The sequence below is a fragment of the Calidris pugnax genome, unplaced genomic scaffold (assembly GCF_001431845.1).
Source record: "Calidris pugnax isolate Ruff unplaced genomic scaffold, ASM143184v1 scaffold154, whole genome shotgun sequence".
NCBI lineage: Eukaryota > Metazoa > Chordata > Aves > Charadriiformes > Scolopacidae > Calidris > Calidris pugnax.
This window is the reverse complement of record NW_015090890.1, coordinates 229,863-252,538: the sequence shown is the minus strand read 5'-3', so window position 1 is coordinate 252,538 and position 22,676 is coordinate 229,863. Positions and strand designations below refer to the sequence as shown.

Sequence of the window (22,676 nt, the reverse complement as noted above, 5' to 3'; positions counted from 1 at the left end):
AACATTTTTCGGAATCACTTTCACTCATGTGCACTGTTGGTCACCGAATGGACTTTTTTTCCAAATACATCTTTGAAAACATTTCTGCATCTTTTAGTTCATAAATATTTCAGTTGGATTTCATTTATTTATTGTCCTGTCCTTTAAACCATTTTTCTGCTTCCTTGGAAAGTACAAGAGGGATAAAAGTGATCATGTTTTAATGAGTAGTAGCATGTTGATAGCATCTTTTCCCCCCAACATCACAGGCTCTTTCTCTACCCTCTGCCCTTTGCTGGGGGGTATCATGACCTACAGTTTTGGTTTGTTTCATCTCCATAGTCCTGAGTGTTGATGGTGATCTTCAAAGGGGCTTCTGAAACCTAGTGGCAGTCAAAAAACAAATCCTGATGATTTCCAATTTGTTTTGGGTTGCAGTCACTCCGACTTTTTGACTCACCCAAGTTCATGCAAAACACAAGACAAACTCAAAATTAATATATTTTTTATAGCAAGGCAGAAAGTTCAGTTCTAGAATGCGAGACTGGCAACAAAGTTATGTAAGAAACTGCAAAACTGCAATTGTAGTTGGAAAACTGGACCTCCAGATCGTTCTTAATGTAAAAGCTCCCCTCTAAGGCTGTTGTTTGACTTTATGGAATGACCCAACGCGAAGTCGGCTGGTGGAATTGGTGCCTGAGGGAATGGGAATGAGTAGCGAGGAGAGATAGTGATGCCTTTGGCCAGTGGGGCTGCCTGGGGTGGCCTAACGCCAACCCATGCCTGGGCCAGTCACCTAAGGGGACAGTAAACTTCCCTCTGCTTTGGCCCAATATGTTATAGTTTTGTGGGTAGGATCCATCTCATATTTTGGAAATTCGTATATGAACAACTTTATACAACTAGGCTTTTGAAGGGATTACATATATATGTATATAACATCAGTAGAAGGGCTAATCTTTGTACCAAAATGTACCTTTGTACCATTTATGATAGAATTTCAAGCAGTTACTGAGTATGTATAACCAGGGGTTTGTTTTCCTAATGTTAGATATAAACAATATTAAATACTTTCACCATTCTTAATATCAACATATAGGTTGCAAATAGAATTTAGAGGATATTATATATATACTTTGTTTTCTACTTCTCCCAAACTAAAAAAAATGTGAAAGCATTGCTATTCCTAACCATTACTCCCCCTGTAACAGGAGTAAGGCAGCCAGTCTTTCTCCAGACCTTCTCCTAAGCCTATTTATCTATCGGAGTCCTCTTTGGAACTCAGATTTAAGAGCTTCTTAAGAGTCATTCCTTCTCTCCATGACTAGTGATGGTGATGGTAGGAAGTGATAACTTCAGACTAAATTCAGCAATAAATGCTTACTAGGATTTAAGATCACTGTTTTGTGAGCAGAGGAGAATAGCTAGATATCTCCAAGGGTATTTTGAACCTTTCTCCCATTATGATGTACTCCTCCAGCACAAGAAAATTTTTAAGCACTTGGTAAAATCAACCTTTTTTTTTTTTTTGTAGCCACTTGCATGGTTCAAAATAAATATTTTAAGAGTACCTTGATTACAGTAACTGCAGCTTGATTATTTAAGGTTTTACATCTGTATTTGACTACTGTTTGATTTACCAAAATGTAAAATGCTCACATTTCATTTGCATGTCATTTAAAAGGAGATAGCAGAGTTGAATCTCTTCAGGACTATTTAACCAAAGAAAGGCTTGGACTTCCTAAAAATACCTGCTGAGTATGCACATAAGAAACTGTGCTAATCCAGGTGTATGGAATGTCCTAAATTCTGGTCTGTTGGACTTCTGCTGCAGCCCAGTCTGGGCTGGAGGATGGTCATCATAGAATCATAGAATGGTTTGGGTTGGAAGGGACCTTCGGGATCATGCAGTGTCACCCCCTCCCCTGGGCAGGGACACCTCCTACCAGACCGGGTTGCTCCAAGCCCCCTCCAAACTGTCCTTGAACCCCTCCAGGGATGGGGCAGCCACAGCTTCTCTGGGCAACCTGGGCCAGGCTCTCACCACCATCACAAGAAAGAATTTCTTCCTGAGATCTCATCTAAATATCCCCTTTTTCAGTTTAAAACCGTAACCCTTTGCCCTGTCGCTCCACTCCCTGATGAAGAGTCCCTCCCCATCTCCCCTGCTGACCCCCTTGAGGGACTGGAAGGCCCCTATAAGGTGCTGTGTTTTCTCTCTCCCCAGGAATGCGACAGGGGAATGACGTTGGCACACAGTATCGCTCTGCCATCTACACCTTTTCTGAGGAACAGATGGAAGCTGCCTTGAGATCTAAGGAAGAATATCAAAAGGTAACGTTGGGTGGGGTGTGGAGTTGCTTCACGTGTAAGTGGAGGTCAGAGATGTCACCTATTAGCACAAAACAAGTTTGTGTGATGTGCTTTGTCTCCATGTTGCTGTTGGAGCTCCTCTCTCCAGTACTGAACAGGTCAGAGATGTCACCTATTAGCACAAAACGAGTTTGTGTGATGTGCTTTGTCTCCATGCTGCTGTTGGAGCTCCTCTCTCCAATTCTGAACTCACATCCTATTTGGTTTAAATTCCAACTTTTCTAAAAGGGTTTTTTTTTGTATGCCATTTTATGTCATTTTATACCTATGCAGAAAGAAAATTTTGGTTTAAATTCCAACTTTTCTAAAAGGGGGTTTTTTGTATGCCATTTAATGTTATTTTATACCTATGCAGAAAGAAAAGTACTTACCTGTGCAGCAATAGTTTTAATGTGTTCTAGACAGTTTTTTATGTGGGTACACGAGAGCAAAAGTCTGTGATTTTAAAGTTACTCAAACATATCTGGACCCCATACTCTAACGGGTATAGCCAAAATCTCAAACCCCAGAGTTCTTCAATGCTGGGGGAAAGTCATGATCAATATTTAAGCTGGATAACTCAGGGTCTCCCACCTGCTGCTTATAGGATGCTTCTATCAAGCTATTCCATAAATTCTTTGATTAAATGTGACAGCCCATTACTTAGTAAGACTATTTGTTTTGACACCAGGATTTGTGCGAGAGAAGATCGACCATTTCCCTTTCCATACACAGTCCTATTTTTCAGTGATGATGGATTCTGTCTCTTCCCTGCCACACAAGCTATTATTTAACTCACAGCAGAGGGATTAGTGTCCTGTAGCGTTGCTGCATTGTAATTGCTGTCTGATCTGCCCAGTGGTCTTGTCAATGCGCCATCCAGATTCTACAGCAGAGGTGTATAAATTCTTATAACTTATATGAAATAAACCACTCATCTACAACACCAGATCAATAGACAGCAGAACTATTAAGTAGTGCTAAAAGAATATCAGCTTTCATGCATTCACTTATTCTATGGCTTCACTAAAGTGTTGTGTTGAAGAAGAAGGGGGTTTGGTGAATAGCTAAATTGAAAGGTAAAGAACTGTGTCTTGAAGAGTTTATGTATGAAGAGCCATGGACCAAGGTCTGAAAAGGAGGTGCATGAACTGGACTCTTGGGTGGCAGCTTGGTTTTCATAAATGTGTGTGTGACATTGGTGGGCTGAGCTACGTGTGCACTTTTAGGGCTGGTTTGTACACGCCATTGGCGTTATTTTGCATGCAAAGAGATACTTACTGCAAGTAACTCATTTGCAAGTCGTTCCTAGCAGTGTGATAACTGTGCATGTAAATTAAGTGTTCAGTCACATATATATTTTCTCATGAGTAGCTGAACACATGGGGATAAGTCAGTCTTGCAGGTGTTTATCTTTGTTCACAAAGTAGTTTCTGACGGTTCCGTATTCAGGTTTATCATGCAGAACTTCTTTCTCCGCATTGTTTACCTTAGTTCATCGCTTTTCCAAATTGTTTTTGATCCTTTTTTTGTTAGCATCTGCTGACCAATATCACACCGTAAATCTTACAGCTTTCACTTTGCTTTCTCAGCTCTATTATTCTCTGCTGTTATTTGTCATTAAATTAATACTGACTTGAAAGCAATGTAGGAGATTGCAATATGATATTACAGAAATTTCCATCATCAAATAGATTTCCTTAATGGCACGATTTAAAATTTACCTACTTTGAAGTCTATCACCATTTGAAAAGTGTGTATAATTAGTGCTTTTATATAATTAGGCACAACTCTGTAAGTGATCACATGTCGAGTTTGTTTTTGCACTGAAGCAGGGGGAAGGAAGGGACTGTGTTGCCAAGTAAGGAAACACAGCAAATATGTACCGAAATTCCTAGAGGATATGTGGTTTCTATGTATTATTAACAACAATATCTACAATATTATCTACTGTGGTATTGCAGTGGTAGTAGAATGGTTGTGTGGGAAACACACTGAGCAAACAATATGTTCAGGAATCCCTTTTCATATTACATGTTTTGCATTACATTAATGTCAATGTAGTACAACCACTTTCCTTATTATTGCAGCAATTTAAAATAAATACCCAGCTCTTCTGGCAGTGACACACGCCTATCTGTGCACCTGATAGTGACAGATAAAAATGTCTGGGGATGGCATAACACTTGATTTTTCCATGATAAGCGGTGGTGCATGCCCCAAACGGGGGAAGAACTAACAAATATTCAAAGTGCAATAACCACAACCTCTATGAGTGACTCTACAGGTTTTTGGCACAGCAAATGAATAAAAGCAAAGGTAATTTATTTGCTTGTTGGCATGTGCTCTTAGATGTCTTTTTGAGCTGAAGACCTGGAAAAGAGGTAAGGATATCCTCCAAATAGAAAAATACAAGTTTGATAGATGTTGGATTTTTTTTCATAGAGCCAGATATTATTGTTGGATTAAAGGAAATGTGTTTGTTGGCTGAGGATAGAAACTACCCAACGGCAAGGTTTGTGTCATGAGTTACTGCCCCCATGACAGGAATTACCAGCTCCTCTCCAGCAGCCAGAGCCATGTTCAGCTCTGACCACGTTTAGAAAGCAGCATGGGCTGAGGGGAGCAGATCTGCAGAACAAACCAGATTGTACCAAGGACCCAGAAATGTGTGTTTCAAGAGGTTTGCTCTTCAGGAGCTGTAGTTTGGTCCTCAGGACCACAAGCATCAAGCAGACGGGAGTCAGTGGACTGTTTCTGGTTTAGCTCCATCAAAAGGAACTGGGTTCATCCATCCCCAGACCACTCTGGGATGTGAACCGGAGCATGAGAAGTGACCACAATCAGGAGATTTATTACAAAAGCACACTTCTGCTCCAAACCGAAACACTAATGGAGCCTACACCTTTAGGGCAAAGCTATGCTTGAGTGGAGAAATACTGTCATTAAGGTCCCCGCGTCCCCAGCTCCTACCAGCCTATGAGTGAGACTCACAATGCGCCTTGAGCCCAACTATCCTGCAGGGGTTACATCTATTTTAAGTTGTGAAACTTGTTGCTGATTCATGCAGCTGTTTTAACAGCTGAGAAATGGTGATACAGCAATGAATATGCATCGAGCCACGCGTCTTTAGCTGTTGATGAAGCTGAATGCATACAGTCGGAGTCGGCTGGTGGTAATATATATTATAACACAATAGCGCTGCCAGTGAATTGTAACACAATGTAGGCGTAATCAGAAAAACATAAAATGAGGGCCAGGGCTTGGTGAAAGTACTGCGAATGAGCTGTTCCATCAGTTTTGCCTGAAGCTGAAGTTTTTTAATACAGTTGAACCTGAGGTTACTCAATTTTCAAGACAGTTGCTAGGCTGGATTTGGTTTTCAAATCAATTATCTAGGCAATAATCCGAATAGTGAAATCAGGATGGGAAGAGTTTTGTAGTTATTTTTTCTGAATGAGAGGCCTGCATTTGTTTTGTCAAGCACTAGCACTGGGTTTTCAGTCTTCACGAATTTACTGAATCCCTCCCTCCCGTGTTTGGCTTATATTAATGCAACATCCCCAAAATGCCAACATCTCTGCATCCTTGTGTAGGACAGTGCTGACAAGGAACATGGTGCACAGAAAGCAAAGTGCAGGTCTATTACTTTCACAGAATTACAGATTCACAGAATCACAGAATGCTATGGGGTTGGAAGGGACCTCTGGAGATCATATAGTCCAACCTCCTGCCAAAGCAGGTCCACCTAGAGCAGGTTGCACTGGAACGTGTCCAGGTGGGGTTTGAATGTCTCCAGAGAAGGAGACTCCACCACCTCTCTGGGCAGCCTGTTCCAGGGCTCTGCCACCCTTAAAGTGAAGAAATTATTCCTTGTGTTTAGGTGGAACTTCTTATGTACATGTTTGTGCCCATTTCTTCTTGTTCTGACACTGGGCAACACTGAAAAAAGACTGGCCCCATCCTCTTGAGACCCTCCTTTTAAATATTTATAAGCATTGATCAGATGCTCCCTCCATTGATCAGATCCCTGTTTTTGTAACCTTGTAATATTTGGCAGGAGAAGATCCTTCCACAGAGCAACTAGAGGGCCTCTCGGTGGATAATTATGAATGAATTGAGTCTTGAGGTGATGGGTGGTATGAGCAGGTAATAAGCTCCTGGTTTTTTATAAGTGGAGGAGTTGGTGGGGAGAGTTGCTCTTATATTTGTAACCTGGAGACAGTGCTCAAAGAGAGAGGAGGATAGAATTGCTGAGATTTTACAAAGACATTACAAATGTGGCCTTTACTAAGGTCCAGAGAACTGGAATGGAGTGGTTTTTTACTGAACATATAGGAAATGTAGATGAAACACAGAAGTAACTTTTTTTTTGCTTAGAAATGGATGGAGCTTCCCTAGAAGTAATTTTTTTTTTTTTTTTTTTTTTGCTATTTGGACTATATGGCTATATTCTTGGAAAGTTTATCTGCTTATCTGAAATACCCTGGGCACCTCAAATGCTGCTAAATGCCTATATTTAGGTAGTGGATTTTGGGCACACTCTAATGAGTTTAATGGAAGTTCAGATACCTAACTCACGTGTTCACCCCACCAGGAATAAACCAGGTTGTGCTGGATGGATACGTTCTGTAGGATAAGGGAAGGAGTGACTTAGCAGTGCCCAGCAGAAGATGCAGTATCTCTGCAGCTCAGCATCCTAATAGATACTGGGAAATTTTCATAACCTTGCTGTGGGGTGATGTGGGAACAAACCAGCTGCAAAACCAAGAGCTTGGTTGTTATATTTGGTATCATAGAAAAGAGATATAAAATGATGTGGGAACAAACCAGCAAACCCCTCAACTGCAAAACCAAAATCTTTATGTCTAGTATCATAGAAAAGAGGTTTAAAAGCTGGAGTTTCCTGACTGGTACTATGGGCTTTGGAGCAGCAATCTGTGAGGAAATGAAGTGGTCAGGATTGTGTTTGTTGAGGCTTATTTACAGACCTACAGGATTGAGAGTCCTGAGTTTTTCATTGCGTGAGGAAATGCCTCATGGAGTGAATTTCCAACATTCAGCTGTGGTTTTAGAACACACTTTGGCTGGGAGACAGTTTCTCATGTGTTCTTTTTTGGCTGGGAAAAGTTAAATAGCTCTTTTTAAAAGTAGGTTGTTGTTATTAAAGCAATACAATGGAGTTGATAAAAAAATAACACCTGCTTACTCCTCTTCAAATTATGTCTATTGCAGAGCTTTACGTATCAAATTATCTTTGCTTCACTCTGATGTGAATAGTAGCTACTTGATTCCTGATTGATGGTGGTAGCTCTTATGAAAATAAGCAAACCTGATCTGATAAGCTAAGCCATTATTTATTTTGTAATCACTCATCTGTGCTACAGAGATACCCTTTTATGTTCATCCCTCTCTGAGAAGGCTGCATTCAGTTATGGATGAGGAGATTTTGTGTGAACAGTTGCTAACTCTTTTCCTATTTACCTTAAACTGCAGAAAATTTGCCTTTTTTGTCACTCCCAAGAAAATTTGGTCGAGTTGCAGCAGAAAGATAGCTCAAAGCTAATACACACTTGGCAACAGGATAAAAAGATAGCTCAAAGCTAATACACACTTTTTGCCACAACAGTGGCAACAGGATAAAAACTTTAATGGCATAAACTTAGGGTATTATAGGAGTTTCTTAGAATTACTTTGTCTATGAGATGACCTGTCCTGAACTTTAATGGCATAAACTTAGGGTATTATAACTTTGTCTATGAGATGACCTGTCCTATTGTCAGCACTGATTAAGAACCCAATTGTGCTTTGTTGAATTTATGTTGAAATGCATCTGTAGGATGCATTTATAAAGTTTTATGGTTGTTTATGTGTCTATTTTTTTCTACTTTTTTGATAGGGAACTCTATTATAATAGACATGGTCACCACGCTACGGGTTTTCTTTGCAGCCATAACATATAATTTCAGAATTTGCACAATATTATAGTTATTGCTCATCTGGTTTTTCTATCTTCATAAATTTCCCTACATTATTGGGCTGTAGAATTTCATCTCATGTTGTGGGAGGAAAAACTTTTTAACATCACCACCAAGATGACTTTATATTAAACCAGTGAAATGTGGAGAATAAGAACAGAAATGAGGACCCCTGGAAAGCCCAGGAGGACTAAGGGCACCTCCCAGAACTTACTGTGGCAGAGGAGAAGTGCCACCATCCTGGGCTGGGTGCAGCATGTTCCCAACTCCATACTATTTCTGTTCCCTGGATGCAGCAACAGCACATTCCTTGTTTTTATCAATGCTACACAAGGCAAGATTTTTTTAAGCTTTCGATTCTGCATATATGCTGTTCATTTGATCAAAGGCCAGGCATTTCACTTAGCCCTTTGGCTGTTGCAAATACAGCTAATCATCCATTTGAAGTTAGAACTGTGAACAATATTATAAAACCGTACTTTCTATTTTGCGATCATTTTTTCATCTGGGAGGTCATGGAGTTCAGCAAAGAAGTCATTTGCTTTATTGTACTGTGAATGTGAAGCCAGTGCTTCAAGCTAACGCTTATATTGGACATTTAAATTAATATTAGAAATTGCCCTAATGTAAATATGGAATAGATTTGACTCCAAAAATGGTTTGTAAATGAAACACTTCCTGCTTTCTGTTGCTTGCTCTGTTCAGCTTGTTGCTAAAATCCTACAGTTGTACAGACATCAAGTTTTCATGTACTTAGGCAGATGAATTCTCAATCTTCAGGGCAGATCTCATGCTGATCCAGAAGCTGAAGATTTAAAGGACTGAGTTGATTTCCCTACAAGAGTCTGGTGCCATCTGAGATGTCCTACTCTATTTGACCTGGAGACCTGGCCTCCAGCTGCCACTCCAGCTGGGCACAGATCTCCTATTCTCCTATAGGTGGGTCCTAGCTCATACCAGTGGTAAAGCAACATAGTGGAGTTTGTAGTGATGCCGACACACTGAAGCTAAATACCATTACATCAGCCTGTAAATGTGTTCCCACATGGTTCAGTGGCATCAAGGATCATTCTGAAGCGCTTCTAGTTCAGGCTTTTGAATTTCTTGATCTTGATTATGCATCTGTTATAACCCTCTAAAAGTTTCACAAGCATATTAAATGTCAGGAGCATAAATTTGATAATGATATTAATAATGATGGTTTAAGTGTACACAGTGATTTACAGGGAACAGGATATAGTTCCATCTCTTAAGGAACCTCTCAAGGAGCTTAGTTTAACTAGGAGATCAGTTATGTGGAGGACAGTTATGTAGCCTGGAAGAAGGTCAAAAGAAAGATGATCATGATTAGCTGTTGCTGTTCTGTGTCAGATCTTGTTGTCTTTGGGTTAAAGGTAGCTCTTAAAACTGACTTAAATGAAAATTTCCAGGAAATGGGAACTGAGAAATCATCTGGATATGTGCCGAGTCTCAAGATGCATCGAGAGTGTTGTGTCTCAATTCTGCTCTGGCTTTTGAATCCATCCATGCCTGGGTGAAAGATAACAAGATGGTCTTTGAGGTCCCTTCTAACCCAAACCATTCTATAAGGCTTGTAGTGGGACTCTCTGCACTGATCTGGAGAGGGGAAGTGGAGTTGGCCTGGTTTATAGTTTCCATACAAATTAAAAAATGAAACAAAAAGCCTTTTTTTTTTAAAGAAAAAAAAAAAGATACATGCATTTTTAATGAGCCTGGTGAAGTCTGGGAGCATTCCTTCTGCAGTCCATTTCTTTTGCTTATCCTTAGTGCAAAGTTGTGGGATCTAAAGGACACTATGCAAAGCTCAAGTTTTGTCAGTGGCAAATGTGTGCTGAAGCCAGAATGAATTTAATTAGGAATTCAAGTAAGTACTCATAGAACATTTGTCTACTGTTTATCCAACTCTAAAACATAAAGCCAAAAAGTTATCTGAAACAGAGCTTTTGAAGGCAAATATAAGGACATAATGGCACTTCAAAAGTTCTGAGCTCCACAAAGCTCACACATGGAAACAACAGATACTCAACATTTACAAAATATGCTGCTTGGGTACCAAAATATGTACACAGGAGTGACCACTTAAGCACTGGGGTCCAAACAATTTGATAACCAGATGTATTACAGCATGTAGCCAACACTGATGAGATTGCTTTCTAACTGATGTTAGAGTTTGCTTAAATACATCTCAAGTTTTTGTCACGGGACTAAATGCAAATGAGCTGCACAGCTGCAAATCCAGAACACGACCATCAGATTCAATGGAATTAGTGTGGATTTCCAGCGACGCAATTGAGATAAAAACCTGGCCTAGGAGTTTCTTTAATTTCAGCCATTTTTTCCCCCTCACTGAATTGTTGGAGAATTCTGTGTATTATTTTCTGTTTGAAGTATTCCACTAAGTCAAATATTATGCTCAGCTTTTGGGAAAACAAGTCAATACTTCCTGGGAAGAAAAATCAGAGCATGCTTTAGTGAGCAACATTGTCATGGCTGTTTTGATCTTGTGATCTTTTTGCATCAAGAACTTTTTCTCCTTTATTGACTCCCACAGATTGCTTGCAGACGAATCCCTTTTTCTTTTAGATTTCTTTTATCTCCTTTATTGACTCCCACAGATTGCTTGCGGATGAATCCCTTTTTCTTTTAGATCCAGGATGTCTACTGATTTCAGTAAGAGCTAAATTGCAGAAAGAAGTCAGAATGGGCTTTTTGGTTGATGGGCAATACCATCAACTATATTATCAGTCTTGTGCTAGAGTTTTGTAGGATTGCAGACGTTAAAAATCCACCCAACTAGGAAAGGCCAGGACATTTCTCTTTATGTTAATGTGTATCCATCATTCCCAAGAAAGCATGGAGTTACAACAGATAATAATAGAAGTATTTTTTCAATGGTGTATTGATGCTCTGAAGCCTGTATATAAATCATATTTGTACCTGGGCATATAGGAATATATATATAGATTTTTTTAAGAGCTGCTGTGAAGCACAAAGGAGGGAACACACTGGGCAGACACTGCTATCCCTAGACATCGGAGTGTGGATGAGGACATGGAGGGATGGGATTTGCGTGAGTTCAGTCCTATTTTGCAAAATTTGACTTCAGGAATCTCTGCTTTTATGACCTTGACTGATTTTATTTGGTGATGCTGCAGTGGGTAACTTTGTCATCTTCTACTGCAGGGCTTAGGAGCCAAACTGGTGAAGAACCAGTTAGATGGGTGTCTGCCTTCACACCATGCATGATCAAGCAAAGCCCAGGTTACAGCTCTCCATTGAGCCAATCAGCTCTTCTGCCTTTCTCTCTTCATTTTCCCACTGCAAGTTTATTTCAGCCTTTGTTTGTTGCTTGTTTCCTTCCCACATTTCCTGGCTCTTTTCCTTTCCAGGATCTTCTGACCTTGACCAACATCCCTCTCTTCCTACTTCCACATTTTCCCTACTCTTCAGATTTTCCACTTTCTTCTTCAGGCCCATGTTTTGGAAAAATCTTACCTTATTTTTATCCTTGCAGACAAAGATAAATTTGTATTTTTTTGCAGTTGACCTTTATGATATGCCATTTAGTCACAGGGTTTAGAAGTAAATCTTAACTACCCAGCATAGCAAGATGGAGAAAATACATTCCATCTTCCTGCTGCCTAAAGTATCCCAAGATACCTTCTGCTGCAGGACCATGTAGGTGTGCACTCTCCTGGGCCACTACAGAAAGTGTCCTCAAAGACTGAGAAATCATCTCCAGTGACGCAGTTCTTCAAGCCCCCAGGATGTTTTGCTCTGTAGCTTTTGGTCCTGACCTTTCCCCAGGCAACCAGCTTCCCATGGCTTATTGAGGTTAATGTATTTCCATTCTGGCTGCTCCTTTCTCCTTTGCTTTGGATATTTTTAGGTGACTCAGTTAAACCACATCTTTTTCAATTTTTAAAGGAACTATGTTTAAGGTCTTCACAGAAGAAAAACTCTTTTACACGTAAAGGGACTTTGTAAGTTAGTAGGAAAAGGCATAATGAAGGCATTCATGAAGTTCAACTGGGCCAAGTGCAAGGTTCTGCACCTGGGTGGGGGAGATCCCAAGCACAATGCCCAGGTTGCCCAGAGAAGCTGTGGCTGCCCAGTCTCTGGAGGAGTTCAAGGCCAGGTTGGACAGGTCTTTGAGCAACCTGCTCTGGTGGGAGGTGTCCCTGCCCAGGGCAGGGGGGTGGAGCTGGATGATCTTGAAGGTCCCTTCCAACCCAACCCATTCTATGATCCTGTAATGAAGACCCATAGCCAGAAGCTTGGGTACATATTTGTAACAGCTGGTGACTGACAGTGAAAGTCATGGATCCACCATCTCTTCAGGAGAATAGTCAGTATTATTCTATTATAATAATAATTACTTTTCCTCAGGATATGCATGTAGTCAAAATCGTAGCTTTACACACCAATATTCTCATATCAGTGACTTTCACCAAAAAGATTGTTTCATTAGTTTTGAACTTTCTTGAAGTTTCTTTAAAAATCAGCTTTGTTTTTTCTTTTAAAACATGCATACCAGAACTAGATACAATTACTTAGAATGAACTTAATCAGAGACGTGAATAAAGGTCAAATTACCTCCTAGGACACATTGCTGTTTATACGCAGGTTTCTGTAGATGTGGCCTTCATTCTTTGTTCCTAGATGTAAAATTTTGGATTTGACTTTCCTAGAAATAGAATTTGGAATTTAATTGTGTTATAATCATCTCAGTTCTGCAGTGTGAGTGCCCCAACATTATCAGCATTTGCTGTGACTCCAACCTTCATGAGGTCTTCCAATTTTACCGGCACTAATTTTATAATTATTTCCAAGGGTTGATCAATGCGCTTTGTAACAATTCTGGTGAAAGTCCATCTTAATCCAATTATCGTTTCCTTTATTGATACCGTGTAGCACTTTTTTATATAATTGAAATAGTTATATGGTACTAAATCAAACATGAAATGTTAACTGTATTGTATCTACAAAGTTTCCTTTGTCAGCTAAACTTGTAATCTCATCAAAGAAAGATGTTGGGTTTATCTGTGACCTGTTTTCTACAAAAACATGTTGATTGGCACTAATTATATGCCTCATCATTTGAATGTCGCTTCATTTTTTTTGTTTGTTTTGTTTTTAACCAAGTACAAATTGGCAGCGTTGCGTGTGTTGTCTTACTTGTCCCTTTTGAAGTGCTGCAGGAAGCTGGTGCTCGTTCCCTCTTTGACAATATTCAATACTAACCATCCACTGATTGTCTGAGCACCACGTTTTTCTAAAAAGTTGCAAAATTAGACAACTTTAGGTTTATTGGCCAGTTCTTCATGCTGAAGGACTCCCAACTGCAAACTTCAAGGCTCAGTTTTTGCATTCCTTAAATAAAGTGTCCCAGATTATTTTTTTTTTACTACACAAAATACAGTATTTCCCCCAGTAACAAATCAGAAATGTCTGAACAGTTTTTCTAGAAAATTTGGAAAATTAATTGCCTCCATCAAATACAATTTGATGATAACTTTCATCCCAAAAGATTATGCTGTGAAGCTTAAAATACCCCTGGAAAAATTCTGAAAAAAATGGAAGAGTTAGAAGATCACGGGGATGGATTTTAGCATCCTTCCCCCTTCTCCACTTACACACACAAGCATAAGCTTTTAATAGCATCTCCCTCATTTTCCTTTCTGTAATATTTTTTTATTTTTATCTCAATCAGCTAATTATATCTTGGATGATTATTTTTCAGCCAGCACTTCTTGCCGTTATATATACGTGGTTGCTATTTTATGTGCCAACAATCATAGGAAATAAATTTCCCCATTATCCCGTGATATATTATTATTATAGGAAAAAAACCTTCAGTGCGAAAATTGGGGGGATGTGACGGGGCTGGAGAAAAACCTGATTTGTTTCACTGCCCTCTAGTGGCCTCGCGGCGCTTCTGCCGTGGCATGGAATGGCAGGAGCTCGTTTGCCTTTTTTCTTTGTATGCAACACAAAGGTTGAAACATCAGGTTTCTTGTCATTTGAACGTCCTGAAGTTGTTTGTCCACATTTGTGTAAACCAGATAAAGCAGAATTATCCCACTGCTGTTAGGAAATTGTGAAAACGGGGGATTCTATTTTTTTATATATATTTCGCTACGGAAATGAGGAAGATGTGTGTTACCTGGATGAACATTAATTACCAAGTAAGTTTTTTGGGGGTCACTCGTATATGATGGCCCATCACTTAAATATTTACAGTCTATAGAACTAAACATCATTTCTTAGGCATCATTTTCTCCTACTGTTGTTGTGTATGATTGTGAATTCATCACACAGTCCAGCTGAAAGAAGGCTTGACAAATATTCCATTCCATTTATTTGAAAATTATCATAGAATCATGGAATCAAAGAATATTTTGGGTTAGAAGGGACCTTCAAAGGCCATATAGTCCCACCCCCTGCCATGAGCAGTGACATCTTCAACTATACCAGTCTGCCCAGAGCCCTTATATCATGGCCCATCATTTAAATATATACAGTCTATAGAACTAAACAGCATTTCTTAGGCATCATTTTCTCCTACTGTTGTTATGATTGTGAATTCATCACACAGTCCAGCTGAAAGAAGGCTTGACAAATATTCCATTCCATTTATTTGAAAATTATCATAGAATCATGGAATCAAAGAATATTTTGGGTTAGAAGGGACCTTCAAAGGCCATATAGTCCCACCCCCTGCCATGAGCAGTGACATCTTCAACTATACCAGTTTGTCCAGAGCCCTGTCTAACCTGACCTGGAATGTTTCCAGGGATGGGGCATCCACCACCTCTTTGGGCAACCTGGGCCAGGGATTCAGCACCCCCATTGTAAAGAATTTCTTCCATCTTGGAGTGGAAATTTCATTGGCATCCACAGGAGCTGATGTTGGGGGTCTGCAGGTCCACTTGCACGTGCTGAGATGTTGAAGGCCCATGAGTGTTCATGGCTTCTCATCTTGAACTTGCTGAACATCTTCAAGTGCATTGATAGCCATGGAAATCATGGGCACTCAGCACCTTTCAGAGTCAGCTCTTCACAGTTGCCACGCTCAATGCTTGACACTGGACAGAGATTGCAAAAATCGATGGGATCTAATTCTAATTTCACAAATAGAAAGAATGTGTCTTTTTCTCCCCTTAATTTCATTGCAAGATGATATTTCAACAAATATATCGGTAAAGTGCGTTAGGCACAGTGAATTGGATATGTACAAGACATACTGAGGGAAGAAAGAGGAGGAATAATGGTTGTATTGGGAAAAGATCATAATATTTAGAATGGCCATTTGTGAATTAAAAATAAAAAAAACCACAACAGGACTTGGGGCAAAGATATTAATTTTAACGGTAAGATCAGAGGAAATAAAACACTGCTCCAGAGTGGTTGATACTATTTTTTACTTCCAGTTAAAATGCAATGCAGGTCTGAATTATGGCTTGTTAGTCAAATGGAGCGACTTTTTGCCGTAAAATGCTTGTCTAATATATATTGACTTTATACAGTGTCATATTTCTGCACTATCCTGGAAGGAGAGGAAGGGAAAAAGCTTTACTGGGTATTTTTGAGATGACCGCACAGTTCTGGCTCGGGTGGTTGTTTTAGGTCAAGGCATTAATTTAGCATCACGAGAAAATCACAGCTCTCATTAGGGAGCAGAGCACGGGCGACTCGAGCACCTGTGCAGAAGAGATGAAAGCACATTTATTTGTACGGCCGTGTTTGCGGATGCGCATTGAGAGTGCAGGAGAAAAAAAAAAAATAAAAATTGCAGCTTTGCACATACTTCAAAAATGACTCACTCCCTCTGGTGGGAACATTTAATTCTGAACGTGTGATGCTGCTTTCCCTCCTCCTCCTCCTCTTGCATCCTCCACCCCTCCTCCTCCTCCTCCTCCTCCTCTTGCATCCACCACCCCCCCCTCGCCACATCGCATTCATCTTGCTTGGCGTGACATCTGCTCCGTGTGCTGCAGAGCAGTGCTTTGGTTTCTATGGTAGCTGCTGTAGCCAGTGGACTCACCAACCAGGTGGGGAGAGGAAGAAGAAAAAAGCCCAAAGTGCTCAAATTCGGGTGCACGATGGCCGTTTGTCCTCGGCCAGTGGGCTGGGATGTATTCAGAGAGGATGCCCCAAGAGTAGGTTGCTGCCATGGATGGCAAGTGCTGGGGTGTCTGGGGCCGGGCCATTTGACTTCTCCTCCAGCATGAAGCAGCTGAAGGACGATATTCAAGTGGAGAGTATGAAGAAGAGCAGATTGAGGGTTTGGTTGAACTTCACTCCGTGTTTTCTTTCGTCCTGTTTAGGTCTCCAGTTTTGCAGCCAACGGTCCTCAGCTTCTGCCTTTCAGATGCTGAAAATGCAGATGCTCAAGCTAAGATATTGTAACCAAGTGTCTATTTATAACATAGTTTGTTATTAGAATTACCATGTCATTTTTTTAAACAAGAGAAGATAATGCCAGTTCACAATCTACACCTGTAGCTTGGTTTGTTGTTTGTTTGGGGTTTATTTATTTATTTATTTTATTTTAAGCAGAGTTCTTTGATTTATTCTGGGTCTGAATTCATTAAAAGGCCTGAATTAGCATCCTGCCATATCATCTGGGACTTCTTTGCCCCTCCGTCCCCCCAGGTACAAACACCAGGGATTCTGAGCTGGCTCCCTTCAGCTACAGTGAGTTGAATAAAACACGGAGCCCAAGAAGAAGACTTCTTGATTTCTAAAAATTTTTATGTAATGGAATCAGAAAATGGTCTGTGTTTCTCAGGTGAAAAACCCGTGAGGGTTGTCCTTCAGGTTGTAACATCGAGGCTCGTGTGCCACCACGGGACATCACTGCTATTAACTGTCCTGTGTTCAGAATCAATGTTATCACCTTATACCATTAGAAAAATGTATTTATTTTAGATATGTCTGCACATGGTAGACTAAGTGTCCAGGAGCTGGGATTCTCTAGTAAAATGAATATGAACTTGGCAAATGTGAGAGGAGAGGTTGTTGGAGACTGGTATCACTCCTGTTTCCCATAGCAGGTCTGATGAAGGGTGTGCCCATGTGTGGGGTGTGAGTTCATGGGTGATACTGGGCTTTGGCATGTCTTTGGAGAGACAGCTCCTGGCTTGGTGAGGGGAATTTGGTGTTGGAGGTACTTTAGAGAACTCTGAAAAGTCTTTTTTATAGCAGATGAACAAATCCTTTTCATGCCTGTGCTTCTTTTAGTTCTTTTCTTTGAAAAAATCTTTTTGTTTGGTTCCATTTTCTTTAACGCTTGGAATTTCAGGAAGCTACAGCCAAGTGTTTCGTCTTGCGTGAGCAACATTTCTCATCTTCAGGCTTGATCACTATGCTTTGGATGGTTGTGTTATCTCGCTGTGTCTGTACCTTGCATCTTTTTCCATTTTTCTCAGTTATTCCCATTTAATCCTGTCTAATCTTTCCTTGAGTCTTTATCAATGTGCCAGATTTCAGATCCCCTCAGCCAGTTTCAAGTAGCTGTCAATGGCACGATACGTTCTCTAGAACTTGGTTGTAGTCTGTGGTGTGTAGCTCTCTGATGCTGTTCTAAAATAACACAAATTTGGCTCTATTAGAAAAAAAAAATCACAGAAAATTATGCCAAAAGAAGAGGAAGACTTTTTACCAGGCTCCTTAGGATCTGTGGTTATCTCCCAATGTTAAAGTGCTGCTTGGTTGCCTCTTCTACCCTTCGTCTTGCTCCTGTTCCCGTCGGTTTTGTGGAGCCTCTTCCAGTTGCATGGAAATCCCATCCTAGTCTTCCATCACAGAATCACAGAATGATACGAGTAAATAAATTTCTATTTATTATTAATAGTGATCCTTATAAACAACTTTTTTTCTTCTTTTTGTCTCTAAGACAAACAGGTTTCATAGCCTTTAAACTGACTAAACATCTGACTTGAATCCCTTGAGCTGTCTAGAAGTCACATTGGTAGCTAAATCCTACACTGGCCTCCTAAAAGTAGGTGGAAAAACCCCCCCCCCACTTGCAAAGGGCACTACAGACCCCACCTGGTTTATGTTATCCTGTAATGGTGCTGTTCATTGCCATAACTTCAGCTGAAAATGATTTCTTTGGGAGCGAAGATCATCCCACATTTACCAGTATTTGGCCCTGAACAGTCATAGGTCCCATGATTCATTTTGGAGAGATGGGATGTGAGTTCTGCTCATAGAAGAGGCCACATTGGGATGTGGGGTGGGGTGGCCTTCATTGCTTGACGAAGTTATGATCTTTTCCTAAAGTGTTGCTGTAAGGAAGCTGATTGGGATCAGTAAGGGCATAAGACAAAAATCCAAAGGCTGAGGGCTACTTGTGATTGTGCAGACACCTGATTTATTCAGATTATAAGTTATAACTGTTATAAATTCCTCGGGCCCAGGATGACTTTCATTTAACGCGCATCGCACCATGGTCATGTTCTCAACTTCCATTTGTTTTGTTTGCCTTCTAACTCAAAAAATACAGTTCATGCTACTAATATAATGCATACTATAAGGTTCTTTCTTATCATTGTTAGAGTCCACAGCATCTTGGTTGTAGGTAGAGAGTAGTTTTATTTACACTTTTTAATGTTTCTTTTGAACCCGTTGTTGGGATTTTTTTTCTTGACATCAGTCAGTTTATGACTTCTGTGTCTGTGTATTGATCAGTGTTTGAAGATAATATTAAAAATGGGATTAGCACGTAGCAATGATATATTAAATAGTGTAATTCATCATCCTGCAGAAGCCATCATTAATTTAATTTGTTTAATTAAAGTAGCCCATTAAAATGCTGGTGCTGGATTTAGTTACTGGCATAAAAACACTACTGGCTTCCTTTTTGTTAATGGGACATAATATTATACCAGGTCTCAACAACTTCAACATTTTGCTAATTGAGTCAGCAGTTCAATTTGAAATTAGTGTTGCTGGGAAGGAAAAACAAATCAAATATAGAACCTAGTTAGCATTTAAAACTTAAAACAGGGGGGTTTCCTTATTTTCTTTTTAGTGAATGTGAGCAGGGGGTCAGGCTGTTATGTGAACATTAAAAAATGTCATCACCCGACCTGCTGTACGCTTGACAATGCGTCATGTTTATACTGACAGAAAGCTGCAAACAAAACAAAATGAAAAGGTAATGAGGTAGAGCACAGAGGGGCTGCGGAATCTTCCCCTCTGAAAGCTCTGCAATGTTTATTAATGCTGCTGGTTCAATAGAAAAGGCAACCTGCAATAAAATGCCAAGGTATGTTTTTCCATTTCAACTTGCACTTTTGGAATTTGCCCATGGTAGAAAAGACGAAAATGAAATAATTCCATATCTGAGCATAAAACCATGAAATATATCTGTGCTGGTAAGCACATTTCAGTGGAGAAAGTCCAGTTTTACCCCTTTGGTGAAGTCTTTAATGTTAACATCATAGCCCTGACCTTCCTGCAGGCTTTCCTTCTGCTTGGCTGTTCTGGTTCTGCCTCCTCCTGCAATTGTCCCTCTTTGTGTTGAGTTTGTGCTGCCCCAAAGTGAAACCCCCAAACCCAAAAGTCTAGTGTCCAAACTTAGCACCTGGTGCAATTTATGATGCTTCAGGGTATCCGAGACATTTGTATGGGGCTGTTAGAATCATAGAATCACAGAATGGGTTGGGTGGGAAGGGACCTTTAAGGGCCATCCAGTTCAACCCTCTGCCATGGGCAGGGACAGCTTCAAGTAGACCAGGTTGCTCAGAGCCCTGTCCAACCTGACCTGGAATGTTTCCAGGGATGGGGCATCCACCACCTCTCTGGACAACCGTGGCCAGGGTTTCACCACCCTCAACATTCAAAATGTCTTCCTTCTATCTAGTCTAAATCTTCCTTCTCTTAATTGATAGCCATCACCCCTTGTCCTATCACAACAGACCCTGCTAAAAAGTTTGTCCCCGTCTTTCCTGTAGGCCCCCTTTAAGTACTGAAGGACCACAATGATGTCTCCCCGGAGCCTTCTCTTCTCCAGGCTGAACCCCCCCAACTCTCTCAGCCTGTCCTCCCAGCAGAGGGGCTCCAGCCCTCCCAGCATCTCCGGGGCTTCATCTGGCTCTGGTCCAACAGGTCTGTGTCTCTCCTGTGCTGAGGCCCCAGAGCTGGACATTGTACTCCAGGTAGGGTCTCACCAGAACAAAGGACCAAGGAGATAGGTCAAAGGACCTGCAGGACTCCTGCACACTTCTGGATCAGCAACTGGAGATGAAAGCAAAGTATCTGTATTGAGGTAACTGAACTCAACTTCCAGTTTACTGGCAGGCACCTCTGCTGTAGGTTTGTCCAGAACCAGGTCATGGAGTGACCTAGAGTTAAACATCTTGCTTGGGCTCTCTCCTTGGCCTCTTTTGTTCTCCATTACAAGGGCAGGTGAGAGCCATGCTCATACTGGTGTGGTAAACATGGTTATGGCCTGGGTCCAAGTGCTGCCCTGCAACTGTGCACGCTCCTCAGTTGTCAGCATGATTGCTGGCACGGTTTTAGCTTTGTCTCACTAACAATCTCCAGAGCAATGCCCAGGAGAGATGTGAAGGTGACAAGGTGAAGGACAGTCCCCAAGAGGCAGTTTCAGCGTGACCAGACCGTTGGGAGTAGGAGAGTCTGGTTGCTTGGACGTGAGCCCAGCTGCACCGCCTGGCCTGTGCACTGCGGAATGAATAATGAATGATTCAGCACACTTTATTTCCCAGTATGAATGAAGCCATTCCACATCAAGAATTACTTCTCTGAATGCGAAGGACTTCTACCGTTGCCTTTGATCACAGTGAGATCAGGCAATGTTCCTCTCCACAGTTGTTTTAAATAATGCACATCACTTAGACAGGTGTAATTTTGCTGGTTGAGAAAACCGAAGGAAATATTTAGCAAAACCAGTGCCATAACCTTCTCTGGTGGCTGGAGATTTTCACATGCTCCAAGCAGTGAGAAGGGATAGGACAAGGGGTAATGGTTTTAAACTGAAAGAGGGGAGGTTTAGATGAGATATTAGGAAGAAATTCTTGACTTGTGAGGGTGGTGAGAGCTTGGCCCAGGTTGTCCAGAGAAGCTGTGGCTGCCCCATCCCTGGAGGGGTTCAAGGTCAGGTTGGAGGGGGCTTGGAGCAACCTGGTGTGGTGGGAGGTGTCCCTGCTCAGGGCAGGGGCATTGGAACTCGATGATCTTGGTGGTCCTTTCCAACTCTACCTATTCTATGATTCTATGACCTGGGGACACTTCTGGGTGACACTGTGAGGCAGCAGGGAGGTGAAAGGTGGTCGATCTGGTATCTGTGGGCCAAGTTTTCTGTAGAACTGGGGAACTGGAGCTGAAATGACAATGTGGAGGGCGTTAGTTCAGACCCCTCTGTAGTTTGTGTTCAGCTCTGATCACTCATCCAGGACAGATGCAGAAAAGTTACTGGATGGTCAGGGGACGTGGAAGTATTAAACAAGAAAAGACCGTGGTTTGTTATCTTGTAAACAAGCTGAGCAAAACAAGGATGTTATTTTTTTTCTGGAAAGAAGTAAATATCAGGGAGTGAGGAAAAAGCTGTTTAAGGTAAAGAACAATGTTAGCACAAATCCAGGTGGGTATAAATTGGCCACCTTTACATTTAGGTTTGGAAATTAGATGTTTTATAATCATTAGAGCAGCTGGGTTCAGGAACAGCTGCCCAAACAGAATAGAGGGGGAAAGAAATCTGATGATTTATGTGCCAGTGCTTGCAAAGTTCAGGAAAGGATGTGTGTGAGCTTGAGTGGCAGGAAAGGGAATTTGGTAACACAGGAGGAGACCTTCCAGACCTGTGGCCCTCTCAATGCAAAGTGCTACTATTTTATGAATTCATTTATCCTCAATTTGTCCCTATTTTAGAAGAGCTGCATTAAGCCATACTGTAACCCGTGCCTTGCCTTTATGAATTTATGGATTTATTGGGAGAACCATTACTTTGTTCATCAATATTCAATTTCCTGGACCCTATGGTGACCCTGTTTTGTGTGTCCCAATATTCACAGCAGTTTGTGTAATGTCACAAGTTGCAAAGGCTGATGTACCGAAAAGACAGGATATACCAAAAATAAGCAAATTCTATGGCAAGAGAGTTCTCTGATGGTGGTAGAAAACCATGTTTCCTGGGATCATACACCAACAGCCTGTCAAATCTCAAATGCCTGGTTGTCACCATCATCATAAAATACTTCAACTTTACCTAAAATTAACGCTGAAAAACTCATGCAGTGAGCACAGAACTACTGTCATCTTAATGATGACTGTGAACAGAGAAAGCTCAACACAGCTCTTTCCGTGCAATAATCA

General features: G+C 40.9%; 1 protein-coding gene across 1 annotated transcript in view; it reads left to right on the top strand.

Moving 5' to 3' along the window:
* Positions 1-22,676, top strand: part of MSRA (methionine sulfoxide reductase A) — a 255,962-nt gene that overhangs the window by 157,707 nt on the left and 75,579 nt on the right. Inside the window, exon 5 of the mRNA XM_014947676.1 lies at positions 2,207-2,313. Within this exon, the coding sequence (XP_014803162.1) occupies positions 2,207-2,313 (107 nt within the window). The remainder of the gene's footprint in view (positions 1-2,206; positions 2,314-22,676) is intronic.